This window comes from Solea solea, chromosome 3 (genome assembly GCF_958295425.1).
Source record: "Solea solea chromosome 3, fSolSol10.1, whole genome shotgun sequence".
In the NCBI taxonomy this organism is placed as follows: Eukaryota; Metazoa; Chordata; class Actinopteri; order Pleuronectiformes; family Soleidae; genus Solea; species Solea solea.
In genome coordinates, this window is record NC_081136.1 from 18,894,125 (window position 1) to 18,911,981 (window position 17,857).

The following is a 17,857-nucleotide window of genomic DNA, read 5'->3' on the forward strand; positions in this document are numbered from 1 at the left end:
TCACAGAAGTGAGGGGAAAATATAAAATATACCATTGTTCCACCAGAAAATAAGAGTATTTTTCCACCAGAAAACGTATAATTATCGTTCTTAATGGAAGAGTATTTACCTCCGTTAATTGTAGGATGACATGTTCCGCTATTACGCAGTGTTTCCGGTTTTTGTTTTTTTTCATTTTCATAGTTTTATTTTACTTCACTTGAAACTTTGAAAATAAATGCATTTTTTTTCCATCAGCAAGCGTATGATTATCGTCCTTAATGGAAGAGTATTTTCCTCCGTTAAACGTAGGTGGCGCCAAAAGTTTTTATTTTGACATGTTCCGCTATTACACGGCTTTTCCTGTTTAGTTTTAGCTAATTTTCGTGGATTTACTATTGAAACTCTTAAAATAAATACAATTTGTATTGCGTATTTTATTTTAACATTTTCATTTTACACTGTGATAAAATACCCCACTGCTTTTTTTTAATGTTATAATTATTGTTATTGTAAATTTCGCTATTAGAACGATCTAGAAGGCAGGTAATCTATAAATACCCCCTGTTTGCTCCGCCTCCGTCAGTCTACTGTTCACGGAGTTGGACTAGACTTTGGCATTGGCATTTGAGCAGCTATTATCAGCGAATTTCATCTCTACCAGCGACTATCAACGGTTTTAAAGACCTTCTTCATCGTGTGGACCGGACTAAAGCAGCAGCAGAGCAGCAGAACCAGTGGAACCAGCGGAGGATCGAAGGTAAGGGCTTGGCTACAGGTGGCTAAATACTAGCGTGACGTAGCTCTTTGTTTACACGGTGAAAAGAGCAGATAGAACAATGTAATTGAACGAATCATTTAAAGTAATGTTGCCACATCTTCTGTACATATTGTGCTTCAGTTGTATTTAGTTTAATGTAGTTTAAATCACCTGTTTTTCGTTATAGTGTGCATGAACCTCCTGTCTGCTAATGCAGGGCTTAATATCTGTACATATTAGCTCCAATTATCACGGTTAAAGGCAGATTAGAGTAACTTAAATAAGACTAATATTTTTAAACACAACTACAGCTTCTAGTATGCGTGTTTTTCTGTTTGTATTTATTTATGTAGTTTGAATTAATTAAATTTTTTTTTTTCGTGGTGCATCATGACGCAGGCCTAAGCTCCATGGAGCTTCATTTATTCCATGTAAAACACAGATAAGAGTGATTTAAATTGCATCTTCATTTTATAACACAGCTACAGATCCTATAAATATGTAAATATGTATTTTTTTTGTAGTCGTTTTTTCTTCAACTTTAAATGATGCGTTTTGTTAATTGGCTTTTGTTGTGCGGTATTTCAATCATTTCATTTATGATTATTTTGCATTTGTAACTTTGAAAAAAAACAGAAGGCAATTTTACATTTTCTCAGTTTTGGTGTTTTTCTTAATGTTTTTGATGAATGGGCATTTTTTTAATTTTCTACCATTAACTTTACATTTTCTTCCATTTCAAAATGTGTTGTAAGCCTGTGGAATTGTTTATCATTTTAAATTTTGTGTTGTGTGACTGTGTTACCATCTCTGCTTGTGACATTGTTTTTGACTGTGCTTGTGACACTGTGTGTTACTGTCTGTGTGTAAGACTGTCTGTGACTGTCTGACACTGTGTGTTTGATTGTTTGTGTGTGTTTGTGTGTGTGAGAAACTGTGACTTTTTTCATTTTCATTTGTGTTGAGACGGTATGTCTGTGTGTGTGTGCGTGTGTGTGTAAAGGGATTAATAGTAATTCTTCAGAAAGTTGAATATAAAAAGGTCAAATGTGTATTACATTTTTTTATTTTAATTTAGTTTTCATATTTTAATTAAACAGTGTTTCCTTTAATATACATTCAGTATTATGTATTTAAGTTTTGACATTTTCATTGTACTTTGTAAGAAAATGCTGAGTTCCCTTTATATTGACATATTCCTCTACTACAGTGTTTTTTGTTTTGTTTGAGCTAATTTTCGCAGCTTTACTCTTCAAACTCTGAAAATAAATCCAGTTTGTATTATGTATTTTACTCTAACATTTTCATTGTACAGTGTGATAAAAATACCCTCTGAGTGTGTGGTGAGAGTTGAAAATTGCTGTGTGAAAATGATCTTATTTTTTCAATTTTGTATAATTTTGTTTTGTGTGATGTGTTTGACACTGTGTGTGGCTGTCCCTGTAAGTGTGTATTCATATGACTGTGCAAGTGTGTGACACTGTTTTTGACTGTGTCTGTGACACTGTGTGTGACTGTCTGACACTGTGTGTTTGATTGTTTGTGTGAGAAACTGTGACTTTTTTCCATTTTCATTTGTGTTGAGACTGTATGTCTGTGTGTGTGTGTGTGTGTGACACTGTGTGACTCATGAGTGTGTAGTGACAGTTGGAAATTGCTTAGCTTGGTGTAACTTGAAAGAGAGTGTGTTTATGTGACAAAGAGAGTTAGAACTGGTGCAGTTTGTTCTAGCTTTGGTTTAATTTGACTTAATTTAAGTTTTTACAATTTTTTTGTTCTCTCCAGTGGATTGAATCACCAGTGACATCACCAAGCAATACAGAGGAACACGAATTGATTTAAATTATTTTCATTAATTAGATCATTTAATACAACTGTTTTCTGTAATATAATAGTTAATTTTTTTGTGTGTGAGATGCCTCGTCTCAAATGCCACAACTGCTCCAGTGTGGCCAAGAAGAGGATGGAGAAGCACCTGGCTGCGGTGGTGGAGTCTGCGCCCCGGGGCTCCACCAGCTTTGTGCCACTGGCTCCCGGTCCCTCACGTATGTAGTCACCTGTTTCGTCATTAAAGGCAACATAGAATGCTTGTATCACACATATATGTTAGTTATGGAGGTCTACTTACATATATTAACTTGTTTTCATGATTAAAAACCTCCTAATCGCTGCAAACGAGCCGATCAAAATATCTCCTCGCTGACGCTCTCGTCAGCTGCGCTGTTTCAGACCAAACAGTTGCTGTGATTGGCCAGCCAACGAGAGCTTTCCTACTGTCCTGTGATTGGCCAGGTACCTGGAAGTGACGTAATAGATAGGTCAGCGCTCAGATACACAGCTCCCCCTCGGTGGATGCTCTGCATCTCAGCAGCTACAACGAGACGAGTTCTTCTTCTTCTTCTGCGGTTGAATGTACGCAACCGGATGTGCCCGGACTAGTGCCCGCACCGGGAGGCGCTACGGTGGTGAGGATTTCTGATGACGACATCAAATTAAGGAAGTGTCGATCCGCTTCGCAGAGCCCAGGAAAACAATACAACACTATTTTCTCAGCAGTGGCTGAACTGTTTGTTCTGAAACTTTAGGGTTTCATAAACGAGGTAATGACGCAGATACACACAAAAACGCAGCGTTAATTGGAGCTTCCGGTCTATGTCACCTTCAAGTGTTTTCTTTAAGTTTGTTTTTTCTCTTTACATGTGTACAATGTAATTGGAAGATGTGTACTTCTATTTTAATGTTCTTTCTCATTTTAACAAGGTCGAGGCACTGGTCGTCGCCACCGTGTGAGCACCTGGCCAGTTTCAACCCTGACTGGCAGGAGTCACAAAGTGGTCATCCCGGCCGAGTCACCTGACAAGAAGGTATTGTTGTTTCAAAATTCACAAACACAGTGATTTGATGTGAGACAAAGTGATTAAAATTCTCCAAAAAAATATTTTCCATTGTTCCAGTTTGTTTTTCTTGTCGGGGATTCCCACCTGCGCGGCATCGTTGATGGCATCGTGGAGTTTCCGGACGAGTTCCTTTCCTTTGGTGCCATGTCGACGCTGGGGGCCTGCGCCAGGGAGCTGACGATTGAGTTGGTGAGTGCAGTCCTCCCCAGGACACCTGACCTTGTCTGTGTTCTAGCCCCCAGCAACGACCTGACTGCCAGTAGGACTTTGGACGAAGCTGCAGTGGACTTCGAGCAGCTCCTCATCAGTGCCTTGTCTCGGTGGCCGAAGGCAAGATTATTTTAATATTTACATATGTGTTCCATCATAATGAATTAATGGATGTGCTTTTATAGGCTGTTGCAGAAGATTTGTTATAACGTGGACCTGGATCTGCAGGAGCTCTTTCGCCAAGAGTTCCACCGCGTGGCAACACGGGTATGTCCTAAAAATATTGAATTCAGTTGAATTAAAGTCGCATGTATTATGAATTGTCTTCTATTGCAAATTTAGAAATATATGTTCCATCACATTCAGCTTCGTGTCACACAAAGCCGCCTTCGTGGTGACATGGCGGGGGTTACACTAACGGTTGTTGACATAAATGATGAGCCCCCCACCTCTGCATTTGCCGCAGGCCTCTGCGTTCCTGTCAGCTCTCACCGCAGTAAATCCCCGCAGGTCCACATTAGCATCCGGTATGCTGTTGGTTAGCCATGTCTCCGTCAGGATGAACAAGCTGCACTCCCGATAGATCCACTGGTTCCCCATAATCACGGAGGGAAGCGATGGTTTGAAGCGCCTCCGGTTCTCCGCTAGCCTAGCCTTTAGCTTGGTCCCAGCCTTACAGCCCCGGTAGCTCCTCCGCAGCTCCGCTGGGATGTTGTGGACTATATCCAGCTAAAAACTTACGTTTGAAATGTGGAGAGCAAGGATGTCCTTCATCTTTTTGTACATACAATGGTACGATACTAACCAGGAAGTGGCCACACAAAGACATTTTGAGTTTGAATCTTTAAGTGAACAGCCAACAACTTCTGCTGCATCCATGTTACAGGTTCCCCCTGTAATTACACAGAACTCACTTGAAATAATGTGCGGTTCAGTTGTTTCACACTTACAAACCTCTGGTTGTTCTCAAAGCACCTATCCAAACAATAGTTTGTTCGATGGAGGAAGTTATTAGTGATGTTAAAGGTCGAGCACAAGAAGCAGTTCTCTGAACATTTTCCTCTGAAACTGAGTCAGAAATGTATAAGAAAGTAGATCATTGTTTAAATCAATTAGACAATCCCTTTTCAAAATTTAACACAGATGACAAGACAAAAATATTATGATGAAAAATGGGAAATAGTTGAGCCTAAAGAATTTGTCCTTGGTGTGAGAATGGATACACGTAGAAATAGAACTACAGGTGTATATAGTCAGATTCCTGTAACAGAGTACAACAAAGTACATGTATGTACCCATTTTAGGTACACTGAAATCCATTTTCAAAGACAGTGAGATAAGAGAGTGCTTCTTGCAAGAGAAACACTGTAAAAAGGGGTCATACAAAGACATTAATGATGGGTTTTATTTCCAAAACCATCCTCTATTTTCACAACGGAGACATGCTCTACAAATTTTACTTTATTGTGACTATTTTGAAACGGCTAATCCGTTGGGTTCTAAGAAGGGGATCCTGTGTTTATTTTACTTTAAAAAAAAAATTCCCACCCAAGGTGAACTCTGTGCTAATAAACATACATCTTGCAGCTCTTTTCTACACCCAAGATTTAAAGACGTACGGTTTTGAAGAAATGTTAAAGCCTCTAATTGATGATTTGAACTGAAGGAATCCAACTTCCATTTATTGATGAACCAGTGTTTGGCTCTGTAATTCAAGTCACGGGAGATAATCTTGCTTTAAATAGTTTGCTCGGCTTTGTTGAATCCTCTCCGGGAACCATCACCTTATCGTGGTGGAGAGGTTTGAGTGTCCCTGTAATCCTGAGAGCTGTGTTGTCTGGAGCCTAGTGCTCCTGGTATGGTCTCCCAAGGCAAATTGGTCTTAGGGGGAGAGGGGTCTAGCTGCAGACCTGCACTGTCAGGTCTCCTGCACTGTCAGGTCTCCTGCACTGTCAGGTCTCCTGCACTGTCAGGTCTCCTGCACTGTCAGGTCTCCTGCACTGTCAGGTCTCCTGCACTGTCAGGTCTCCTGCACTGTCAGGTCTCCTGCACTGTCAGGACCGGAAGTTGATTCGAAGCCTTTCAAAATAAAAGCGACCATACCGGAAGCATATATTCAAAATAAAAGCGAGCATACTTGAAGCACGTATTTTTCGTTCCCCATGTGAAGTGTGAAGACGACGAGGTGAGTAACAGTCAAGTGACAACAAGTTTGCGTCATACGAAGAAACAGAAACAGTCTTTATTCACTAGAACGTTATGTTGCACACTTTATATTGTCCTGTAAAGTTATATTAATTTGAAAGAATCGGGTTTTGGACTTTTGGGTAGTTTTCAGCGTTGTTATCATATGATAGTGCTCACTTAAATGTGCCATTTTCCTACTCAAAGACCAAGAAAACTGAGTTATATCATATCATTTTTATATAATTTTGTTTTACCTATTACGACATTATTTGTCTCTTACAGATGCATATTTCGATCTTAACTACCGGCACTACGCCCAAAGTTGAACGCTGCACGTCATGCTGCAAGCAATTTCACTGCCCCCTGTTCCTAAAAGTGAAACCTACAAAGTTGTCCAAGCTGCAGAGCCACTTAGAGGCACACACTAAAGGTGGCATTTTATTTAAAGGTAAGCACAATGTATTTGTCTGTGTGTTTGTACACCTCACTTTTCTGTGTGTCTTACTATTCTGAAATTATGTTAATGAGGTACAGTTTTAGACAGTCACTTTCAAAAATGAAAAGTTTGGAATCAGATTCTCTGCTCTGCAAGTCAAAATGTATGTGTTATGTGAGCCAAATCAATAGCAGAAAATGAAAAGTTAAGTGAAAAGTTGAAAACTTTAGAATGTTGCTGATATTGTGTGTGTGTGTGTGTGTGTGTGTGTGTGTGTGTGTGTGTTTGCACTTGCACCCAGAAAGAGAGTATAAACAGTATTTATAGTGTGTACTTACTTATTTGTCATTGGTCCCTAACTAAGACGTTGTTTTTTTTGCATGGTTTTATTCTATATAAAATTATCTGCAGATGTGGGTTGAACTGCAGAGATCTCCAGTTCCATGTTGTTGAATTTTGTGAGATGACCTTTCATGCTCTGACAAAAAAGCTGACACATTTTTTTTTCTTTAGACCAGTGCGGTGGTCAAAGTGGTGGATCACTGTAAAAAAGCAGTGGAATGGGTGCAGGCGAATCAACACTTGTTTGCAGCCAGAGTGGAGATGCCTCAGATTTTGAACATGAACAGCACCCAAACTGAGGAGGCTGTGCAGGAAATGGGAAAGCTGTTTGACACCATGGATCTGAATGAGGAAGAGAAAGAATTAATTCTTGAGCCTTTTAAATTTATTTTTTACCAGATTGAAGATATGTGGCTCTTCTGTGAAGAGATTATGGACAAACGAGGGTACTTGGCGTACTGTGAGTACAAAGAGTAGAAAGAAAAAAAAAAAAAGTTAAAATTGTGGAAAAAGTTGTTGTTAAAACACTAATAATTAAAATCATTAAAAAAACTGCTTAGGAGATATTGGTTATCTGGGTCATGTAACTAGGTATTCAGTAATTCACTTTGAATACACAAAGCTAAGTTCATTTTAAATCATCAACCCTCACACCCTCCATGTGGTCCAACAGCACAAGGTAAGAACATAGCACAAACAATATTAAGCAATTATTAAATGAATTATGAGGTGTTATAATTGCAAACAAACATAAGATATGCCTATATAAAAAAAAATAAGTAAATCAATATGTAAATGGATCCAGCAGTGCAGGGGGCTACATTTTCAATGATAAATAATGGTATAGAAGCAAAGAACAGTCAGCAATAGGTTGGAGTGTAGATGCATTATGCCATCACACATTAAGGTGTATTTACAGAGATTTATTGTTTAAATATGAATTTGTAGTGCAGACTAAACTAACAGCTGTCCTTTTTGTGAATTATATTAAATTAAAATACTGGCGTAAAATAATGCATGTTTTGAGTAGGCTAATAATGTTTATAGGGGATCATAACAATAGCTGTACATCTAGTTTGCACTGATTATCTGTAGAATAACCCTAGAAGTGGTCATAACGTTGTGTATTTTCTTTTTTTTATATATATAATATTTTGTTTGTTTTTTATCTTGACATTTTCCTGAGTTTTTTTCACCTTATACAGTTGAACTGGAAAGATATACAGGTTTTTTTTAAATCTCTTTCATTAAACACATGGATACACATAAACATATTTACATTGTAAACATAAAATAAAGATCCAAGAAACATTGGGAACGAAACATACGTGCTTCCGGTATGCTCGCTTTTATTTTGAAAGGCTTCGAATCAACTTCCGGTCCTTACAGTGCAGGTCTGCAGCTAGACTGTCTTGCTTAGGGGAGGGGGCCTGACGAAGAAATGGTTCAAAGACCCCATGAAACAACGACAGAGGAAGAGAGTTACCCTGCCCGGAGGAAGCCTGGGGCCCCCGCCTGGAGCCAGGCCCAGACGGAGGGCCCGTGAACTAGTGCCTGGTGGCCAGGTCTACTACGGGGCCTGGTGCTTGAGATGGAGATGGGAGATGGAGCGCTACCAGTTAGATCTGGTGGGGCTTACCTCCATGCACAGCCTTGGCTCTGGAACAACACTCCTGCATAGGGGATGGAAGTTTTTCTTCTCCGGAGTTGCCCAGGGTGTAAGGCGCCGGGCTGGTGTGGGGATAATCATGAGCCCTCGGCTGAGCGCCACTGCGTTGGAGTTTACCCCAGTGTACGAGAGGGTCACCTCCCTGCGCCTTAGGGTTGGGGGGGGGGAAAAGCCCTGACTGCTGTTTGTGCCTATGCGCCGAACAGCAGCTCGGAGTATCCGGCCTTCTTGGAGGCCCTAGATGGAGTCTTTTGGGGTTTGGGGTCCCTTGCTGAAACTGCTGCCCCCGTGACCCGGCCCCGGATAAGCGGAGGATGATGATGATGATGATAATGGCTTTGTTGAATCTTTCAGAGCGACATACTTTTGTAGGTTCTGTCTGACAAATAAGGAAGAAATTCAGTCTGTTTTTTCTGAGGGTAACCCAGAACTTACTCTGCGCTCCAGAGAGCTTTATATTGAACATTGTAATGCACCAAGTGAAGATCCTGCTCTAATTACTGTTTATGATGTTAAAAAACCTTGTGTGCTTGATTCATTACAGTACTTCCAGTGTACTGATAATTTTGCAGTTGATATAATGCATGATTTGTTGGAGGGTGTCGTACAGTATGAGCTTAAGCTGTTTTTCCAGTACCTGCTTAAAAATTGGTTACATCTCTATGAACACGTTGTCAGATAGGATACAGAGTTTTAATTATGGACACATGTAACGTAAAAACGAGTCACTTAAAAATTGAGGACAACAGCAAGCACTTAGGTTTAAATGCAATTCAGTCATGGTGTATTCTACGCAATACCCCACTTATTTTTGGTGATGTTGTTGAAAGGGACAATAATCACTATGCAATATGCACTGAAACATCCCATGATGACCTACCTGTATTTAAGAAAATATGTAATATCATAATACATAAACAACGTGCTTTCATAATAGGCTGCGCTGTTGAAACACTGTACTTCGATGAACATTTTCATGCATACTGTATAAAAGAGAAAAATAATGAACCTATTGTGATTTTCATTGACCAGCTGACGTATTTTAGACCGTTTGATAAGCAATACTCTAATGAGAGTGAGAGGACATACAGTGTGCCTTACTGTTGCATGGGTGAGACAGTGAGACCACACCCTGGAGACAATAGACGAAACGTCATCACTCTGTATATTCTGCTCTATGATTATCTGTAAATGAATTAATCAACTTGGTTCAAACTTCATCAGTTGGGGACAGTCCCACCTCTGAAGTGTGTAGGTCTGATGTTCTCAGTGCAGGAAGTAGACAAGTCAAGGTGGCTCAACTGTCATGTGAAAAGACCCCATGGTGATTAAAAGGTCCTCAGACGGAAATAGCATTCCTGAGTAAATCACAATGGATATGTAAATGTAAAGTGTCTGTATTCTGGTGGGATATCTTGGATATAAGGGACAGAGCTCCCATTCACCGTTGAGTTGGACTGCTTAACAGAAGCTCCCACACATCAACTGTGTGTCACACAACTTCCTGGCTGTATTTTCTACCACTGGACATTTCAATAAACTGGTCTGTTAACCCTTCATTTCTAATATTGCCTTGTTGAGACTTTTGTTCTAAATAGTTAAGAATCTGTTATTGAAGATTTATTTAGTCTAGTTATATGGTGAGATTTAACACTCATACCCTCCACCTCTGAGTTGAATAGAAAAGATTGAGTATCATGTCCTGTAAACTGTTGAGTTACATTTCTGACCTCTGAATACTTCAACCTAGGCATTAGGGCTAATCTTCTATGTGGAAAAGGGTCACTGAGTGGTTTTTATAATATAAACCATCCCTGAACTAGACCAGTGTCAGATTTCTTGACAATAGGATTGAATTCTTAAAAGGTTTACATTTTAAATGATTGGTTAACTTTAATTCCCACAATATTTAAAAGTAAAGTTAATTGTTGTTTAAATGGAGTCAGATTAAATAAATATTTACTATACTTTGGAAAACCTCTTGCTAACGCCGGAAAGACAGAATACTTCTTGGGGAGAGATTGTTACTTGGTGGTAGACATTTCCTCCCCTACACATGTTCTAGTATTTGTGGTGCAAGTTTGAAAATAAATGTTTTTAAACTGCCAAACATGACTACCTTTTTATTTTAGCAAAGTTTATTTTCCAAGTATTTTTTTTAGGAAAAAAAAAAATATATATATATATATATATTATATATATTCATATATTCATAGATTATTATACATTAACATATACATATATATGTTTATGTATATATATAAGAATTATATTGACACCTTTTAAGTGTTATAGAGGTAACACTTGTGTAGTTAAGAAATAGCCCTCTGAGCGAGTTAATCGCTAACACTACATAGAAGTGGTAAAAAAAAAACTAACTCTGGTTTGTGTTAGGCAGTGTTAAATTGTAACTCCAAAAAGTGTCAAATTTACACTAACCTAGTGTAAAGGTACCAACACTCAAAAAAGTTTTAAATTAACACTCTCAGGTGTGGACCCATATAGACACTTTAAAAGTGTTAAGATCAACTCTTACAGTGTTAATTTGGGTATGCTGATTTTACTGTGTACTATGTAAAAACTCATCGCTCACACATTCTCCTCTAAATGTTAAACTACATATTTTAAAGACAGAAAGACAGTCATAATAAAGAGCTAGTCAGTCCTGAGAAACCAGGGACCAATAGACAATAAGAGACTAAAGAAATGAGCTGTAACTCAGTGTCTTACTACTGCCTGTTTTGTGTCAGCTGTTCTCAGCCTCGAAGTTAAGAGTGGTTGTCAGGGAGAAGGGATTCAACAGCTGCTTCATAACATTGAACAGGACTGCGTACGTGTAAGAAAGCACTCATACAATACATTCTGTAAGTGCTCTATTCAGTGTTATAAATATGAAGTAATACATGAATGAATACACTTGTAAAACTGATAATATATATACATTATATATACACATGTACACACATACATATATGTTTCTATGTATACACACATGTAAACATATACTGTATGTATGTATCATACATGTATACATACACATATGTATACATGTAACTATATATGTATATGTAGATATACTGTATATGTTTAAATGTTTATATATATACACATATAGATACATGCATGTATACATACAGTACAGTGCAGAAGTCTTAGGCCACCACTAGATTTGTTGTTTTAGCAATGCTATAACGACAATAGAGGATAATTATTTCTATTTCACTTTACTGAACACATCCAGAAAATATGTATGCAGTTTTTGTAGTTTTTTAAAAAAAAATTAAAAATTCAGAAAAAAGAAAAAAAAAACATCCTAACACGTGTCAAGTATTTAGCGTGATCTACCCTTACACTTGAACAATAACACAGCTCTGTTAATACTGGAGTGGAACCTAAATTAATGTTACTGGTGAATCCTGTGTTTGTCCTACTATTTCATTTAAAGGCGACATCGAATGCTTGTATCACACATATGTTAGTTATGGAGGTCTACTTACATATATTAACTTGTTTTCATGGTCAAAATCCTCCTAATCGCTGCAAACGAGCCGATCAGATACACAGATACACAGCTCCCCCTCTGGCACGGTGGATGCTCTGCATCTCAGCAGCTCTTCTTCAACACGTTACTGATCCAGGCCGTTGTCCCCCCGTGCTTTAAGTCTGCCACGATCATCCCAGTGCCCAAGAAACCGACCATCACATGCCTTAATGACTTTCGCCCTGTTGCACTAACAACGACCATCATGAAGTGCTTCGAGCGGGTGGTTAAGGACCACATCATTTCCATACTGCCTCCATCATACGACCCGCTCCAGTTTGCGTACCAACCTAACCGCTCCACTGAGGACGCCATCTCCACTGCTCTCCATCTGAGCCTGGAGCACCTGGAGGATAAGAACACCCACGTGCGGATGCTGTTTCTGGACTTCAGCTCAGCATTCAACACGATTATCCCCCAGGACCTGGTACACAAACTGGGCCCGCTGGGCCTCAACACCCCCCCGTGCAACTGGCTGCTGGACTTCCTCACAGACAGAACCCAGTCTGTCCGTGTGGGTAACAATACCTCAAATGTCATCTCCCTGAGCACCGGTTCCCCACAGGGCTGCGTCCTGAGTCCCCTGTTGTTCACCCTGATGACCCACGACTGTCGTCCCAGGTACAACACCAACCACATCCTAAAATATGCGGACGACACAACAGTTGTGGGCCTCATTCAGGACAACAACGAACTGGCCTACAGAGAGGAAGTGCGACATCTGGTGGACTGGTGCAGGGTGAACAACCTGCTCCTGAATGTTGACAAGACAAAAGAAATCATCGTCGACTTCAGGAGATCCCGTCCCAGCCACACACCACTTCTCATCAATGGCACAGCGGTGGAGGTCGTCAGCAGTACCAAGTTCCTGGGAGTTCACATCACAGACAACCTCAGCTGGTCACTTCACACCACGTCCCTGGTGAAGAAAGCCCAGCAGCGCCTACACTTCCTGCGACAGATGAGAAGGGTGTCTCTCCCCCCTCCCATCCTCTCCACCTTCTACAGAGGGACCATCGAGAGCCTGCTGACCAGTGGCATCTCCGTCTGGTCTGGGAGCTGCAAGGCCTCCGACTGGAAGTCTCTGCAGAGGGTGGTGAGATCAGCGGAGAGGATCATTGGGACTCCACTCCCACCCATCCAGGACATTGCACACAAGCGCTGCCTTACAAGGGCTCACCAGATCCTCACCGACCACACCCACCCCCACCATGGACTGTTCTCCCTGTTGGCGTCTGGCAGGAGGTTCCGCAGCATCCGCTGCAGAACAAACAGACTCAAAAATAGTTACATTCCGATGGCCATCAGACTACTAAATTCCAAATAAGGAATTTGGAATTTGTTCCACGATCTGTGCAATATTTACCTGCTATCTGTTTTGCTGCTCACAGGTTTCATTCCTGTTTTTGTTGTATTTTTGCACTTTATATATATTTATAATACAAAAACATTTATTTATTTCTTTACTATTCACAGTACACAATAATCTACCTCGTCAATGCTATGTGTTGGTTTTTTTATCTGCTTGCCAAGCAACGTAATTTCGTTGCCAGTTTTCACTGCTGTGTTCTCTGTGCAATGACAATAAAAGGAAGTCTAGTCTAGTCTAGTCTATCTATTACATAAACCAACAACCAAAAATACCATAGTGCACTTTCATAAAATGTAAAAGAGAATTTTTTTAAATAAATGTGAAAAAGAGTCTCTTAAAATGGAAAGTAAATTACAAGTATATTAAAAGTATTGATAACCCTAACCCTAACCCATGTTATTTATACTTTGATACCTAAGTAATCTGTTGTTTTAATAAATTGCATTTTTTGAAAGATAGGTAAAAGGTGAAACATATCCGTTGTCATAAAAATAACCAGCAAAAAATAAGTAAATTAATTATTTGGTTTTGAAAACTGAGATGTTCAGAGGTTCATTACAATACTGATTACAGATGAAATGTGAATGAACATTATATGTCATTTTTTATTGTTAAAACAATTATCCCATTATATCTAACCCTAACTCTAAACCCTGTCTTTATTGCTGAGTGCATTCTGCTCACCATGATGTGGTATTCATGTTATTTCAAGTTTGACCCTTTAAAAATAGCTTATGAGGTCAAATGAAGTACGCAGCTGTCGTGCTGATCATTTGCTCTGTTTATTAATAGGCAATGGAAAAGGTAAACCAACTCCCATGCAGGTTTTGTCAGGCATTAATGTCTGATAAAAAATCTTAATCTTTGCAACAGTGAACAGTGAAAGAGGATGATTGTACAACATGATTATATTGATTTAAGAATAGAGTCTGGGCTTAATCCCACAAGAATATTACCATAATGATATGCAAAATGAAATTAATAATTCAAATACAAAATAGTAGGATATTGCACATTAAAGTAAATCCAGGGACTGAATACATCAGTGTGTGTACCACCACCAAGCATGAGCAGCAGTATTTAAGTCTTTGAATTATAAGGGAAATAATATTAACTAATAATATCAGTACACTATATACAGCATACACAAACTCACATCAACATTTTGATACAGAGAATGTCATACAAAGAGTTACCTGCAGTACCATATAGTCCACAAGGTAGTGCTGCAACATAAGCAATATATAACAGGGGGTGGAGTTGCTCAGTGGTTAAGACCGGTACCCTGTGTGCAAAATACATCATGGTCACAAGTTCAACTCCACCCCTGGCTGATTGTACTCAATTCACTTGTAAGTCGCTTTGGATAAAAGCGTCTGCTAAATGTAATGTAATGTATATTAAGCAACACTGCGCACCAATCAGTACAGCCCATTGGTTATTTACAGTTACTAGTGCACACTCTAAATATAGAAAACATGAGCTTTGACTCAAAATAGAAGCAGCAACAGCCAAATATACAATACATCCAGAAATGATGGTGGCAACATGCTTAGAAATACCAAATACAAGGGCAATAAGGATTACAGGGAGCTTTCAGTCCTGTTAATCCATCCATCCATCCATATTCTACCACTTTATCCCGTCACATGATAGTCATGGGGGGGTGACATAGGGCAATAGGCGGGGACACCCTGGACAGATCACTCGTCCACCGCAGGGCCACATATGAAAGCAAACAACAAACTACTCTCACACTCACACCCAAACCTACGGTCAATTTAGAGTGTCCAATTTACCTAATTGCCGATGCTAAGTAGCAACAGGATGCCACCCTTCTCCACTGACGATTTCCACAAATGTGTACAGAAGATCACTTTGTTGGAAACCAAAATCCATGAGTTAGAAATAAATGTGGAGATTAATGGACTGTGTGGAAATGACACCACTTTTCCTTTCACACAAACAACCGCACAAGAGAATGCTAACACACAGGTAATTAGCACTGATAAGACTGCAAAGAAACAGGAGGGCTGTGATCGTTGCAGTAAATCTTTAAATGGAGGCCCTCCCTGGAACACTCTTGGGGCAAAGCCAAAGAAGAAATCTGTTCCGTGGGACATGGGTGGACGAATAACATGCAGAACTGTCCACCCAGAGATCTCTGATGGTACCAGCTGGCCATTATTACCATCCTCCTCCTCCTCCTCTACCCCAGTGCATAGCAGGACACAGCCGTGGACAGCTGCTAAAGGAAAGGCCAACAGCAAACATCCCGTACAACACACTGTAAAAATCTACAACAGATTTGCTCCACTACTGCAGGATTCTGCATCTCCATCTGATGACCTGGGAAACTCCTCATCACCACTGAGAAGGGTAAGGTCGGAACGTAAATCAGACGTTAACAGGCCGCAGGCAAACATAACGACTGGGCCCCAAACTCTGATTGTGGGGGTCCATGTGCAGTGAAAACACAAAGGTTCTCAGTTTTCCAAAGGATATGGTTCCTGACATGGCAGCAAGAATCCCTGGTATATATGTGATGTCAATTTCTTTTGGGACCGCAGACATCTTTTTAAGCAAGATGGACTCTTCCTAAACAGGTCAGGAGTCAAACTTGTCCAGCATATTTTTCTGCCTGCGTCACCAATCTGCTCCCTCCACCAAGGACGAGATGAGCCAAAACAGACAGAAGATAAACGTCATCATGAAGGATACCGAGCACAGCTGAGGTGAGCTCCAATCATAAGAGACGTCAGGGAACAGAATAGAGAGAGGATTCTCTACCGTCAACACCAAAAAGTGCCTGTGAGGATCCACTTTCTACACCCACCCAAACCCCACCCAGTTCACCATCCACTGTGAGCATGATGTCGCCCTTGTCCCCCCTCTTGGAATTCACTGACCAAATTAACAAGCTGGTCAAAGCTGGGATACAACTTACCCCCCACTCTACTGCAATTTTCTCTCCCCTCATGCCCTTGCAACACCCTTGGCCTTCGGTAAAGTTAAGACGTGCACCACCCCCACCCCTCCCACACGGGCATCAGACTTGCCCTCCCCAAGCTGATAAGAGCTCAGCACACTTTTTTCTTTCTCTGACTGCTGATGTGTTCTGGGTCCAGGTTCTTAAAGATGTCACTCTGGACTATTCCCAGCGAAAGTCGGGGCCCAGTGTACTGGAAGCTTCTTTAGTTCATGTCATGATTGGTAATAGAAAAATAATGTTTAAATTGCCAAGAAACAGGGTAATGTTAAATTTAACATTTATTCCATGTCAGCTGCAGTCAGTCCACACTTGTATAGATATGCTTCTAGCACATCAAATCTAGCAGTATTAAATGTCAGGTTGTTAGCAGGCATATCATTTTTAATTAATGATTACATTGTACAGCACCACCAAGATTTTATATTCATAACTGAAACTTGGTTAGGCCAAGAAAATAGTGCAGCAGTTCTTATCATTACATTACATTACATTACATTACATGTCATTTAGCAGACGCTTTTATCCAAAGCGACTTACAATAAGTGCATTTAAACATTTGGGTACAAATAAGAGCTAGAAGTAAGTAAGAGCTTCAAGTAAATCAAACTATGAAGTGCTAGTCATAAGTGCGATATATATATATATATATATATATATACATATATAGATATATTTTTTATTTTTTTTGTCGTCGTCGTTATCGTCTTAGTCGAGGTAGAGTCGGAAGAAATGTGTTTTTATCGAATCAACGCCTCCTAACTTCAGTTTTATTAGTGAAGCTAGAGTGGATAAGAAGGGAGGTGGAGTCACCATTTTGAAATTTTCCAATGCAAGAAAATGTTTTATGGAGATTTCAACTCCTTTGAATATGTTGCTGTTCAGTCGAGGGCCTCTTGTTGTGCAATGTTTTTAACCATTTATATGCCCCCAAAATATAATGCACTGTTTTTTGATTTTTGATGATTTTCCAAACTACTGTCTATTGAGTGGATTGAGTTTGACTGTGTGGTTCTAGTGGGTGATTTTAACATTCATGTTGATAATGTGAATGATGGATGTGCAAAAGAACTCTTAAATATTTTGGATATCTTTGGACTTTCACAGCATGTAACAGATCACTTAACAAGGGCCATACATTGGATCTAATTATTTCCAAAGGTCTAAACATTTCTGATGTTGTGGTGACTGATGTTGCTCTTTATGATCATTACTGTGTTCATTGTAAAATGACCTTGTGAATAGTTTCATGGATGATATTGCTCCAATTAAGACCAAAGATATATTTGGAAGAAAATAGTCACCATGGAGGAATGTCACTCAGTAAAAGCTCAAGAAAGAGAGTATACGCAGGCTAAACGCAGAAGGCGAAAAACCAAACTCGAGGTACATTATGCCATTTATAAAGATAGTCTTCCCATCTATAACCAATAATTGAAAAGGGAATCAAACCTTGTGTTTTTGTTGAAGATCAT

General features: G+C 39.6%; 1 protein-coding gene across 1 annotated transcript; it reads left to right on the forward strand.

Moving 5' to 3' along the window:
• Positions 1-617: 617 nt before the first annotated feature.
• On the forward strand, positions 618-10,403 carry LOC131455885 (uncharacterized). Its single transcript, XM_058623741.1, has 8 exons — positions 618-739; positions 2,655-2,784; positions 3,500-3,603; positions 3,694-3,825; positions 3,914-3,966; positions 4,032-4,113; positions 6,316-6,481; positions 6,983-10,403. The coding sequence occupies exons 2-8, from the start codon at positions 2,655-2,657 to the stop codon at positions 7,015-7,017; spliced, it is 702 nt and encodes a 233-aa protein (XP_058479724.1). The 5' UTR covers positions 618-739; the 3' UTR covers positions 7,018-10,403.
• Positions 10,404-17,857: the final 7,454 nt, after the last annotated feature.

Excerpts from the sequence above, each read along its gene's own strand:
- LOC131455885 (XM_058623741.1), top strand. The coding sequence starts at position 2,655 with ATGCCTCGTCTCAAATGCCACAACTGCTCCAGTGTGGCCAAGAAGAGG. Across the intron at positions 3,604-3,693 it reads CCGAGTCACCTGACAAGAAG|TTTGTTTTTCTTGTCGGGGA; the intron begins GTATTGTTGTTT and ends CCATTGTTCCAG. Across the intron at positions 6,482-6,982 it reads AGGTGGCATTTTATTTAAAG|ACCAGTGCGGTGGTCAAAGT; the intron begins GTAAGCACAATG and ends TTTTTTCTTTAG.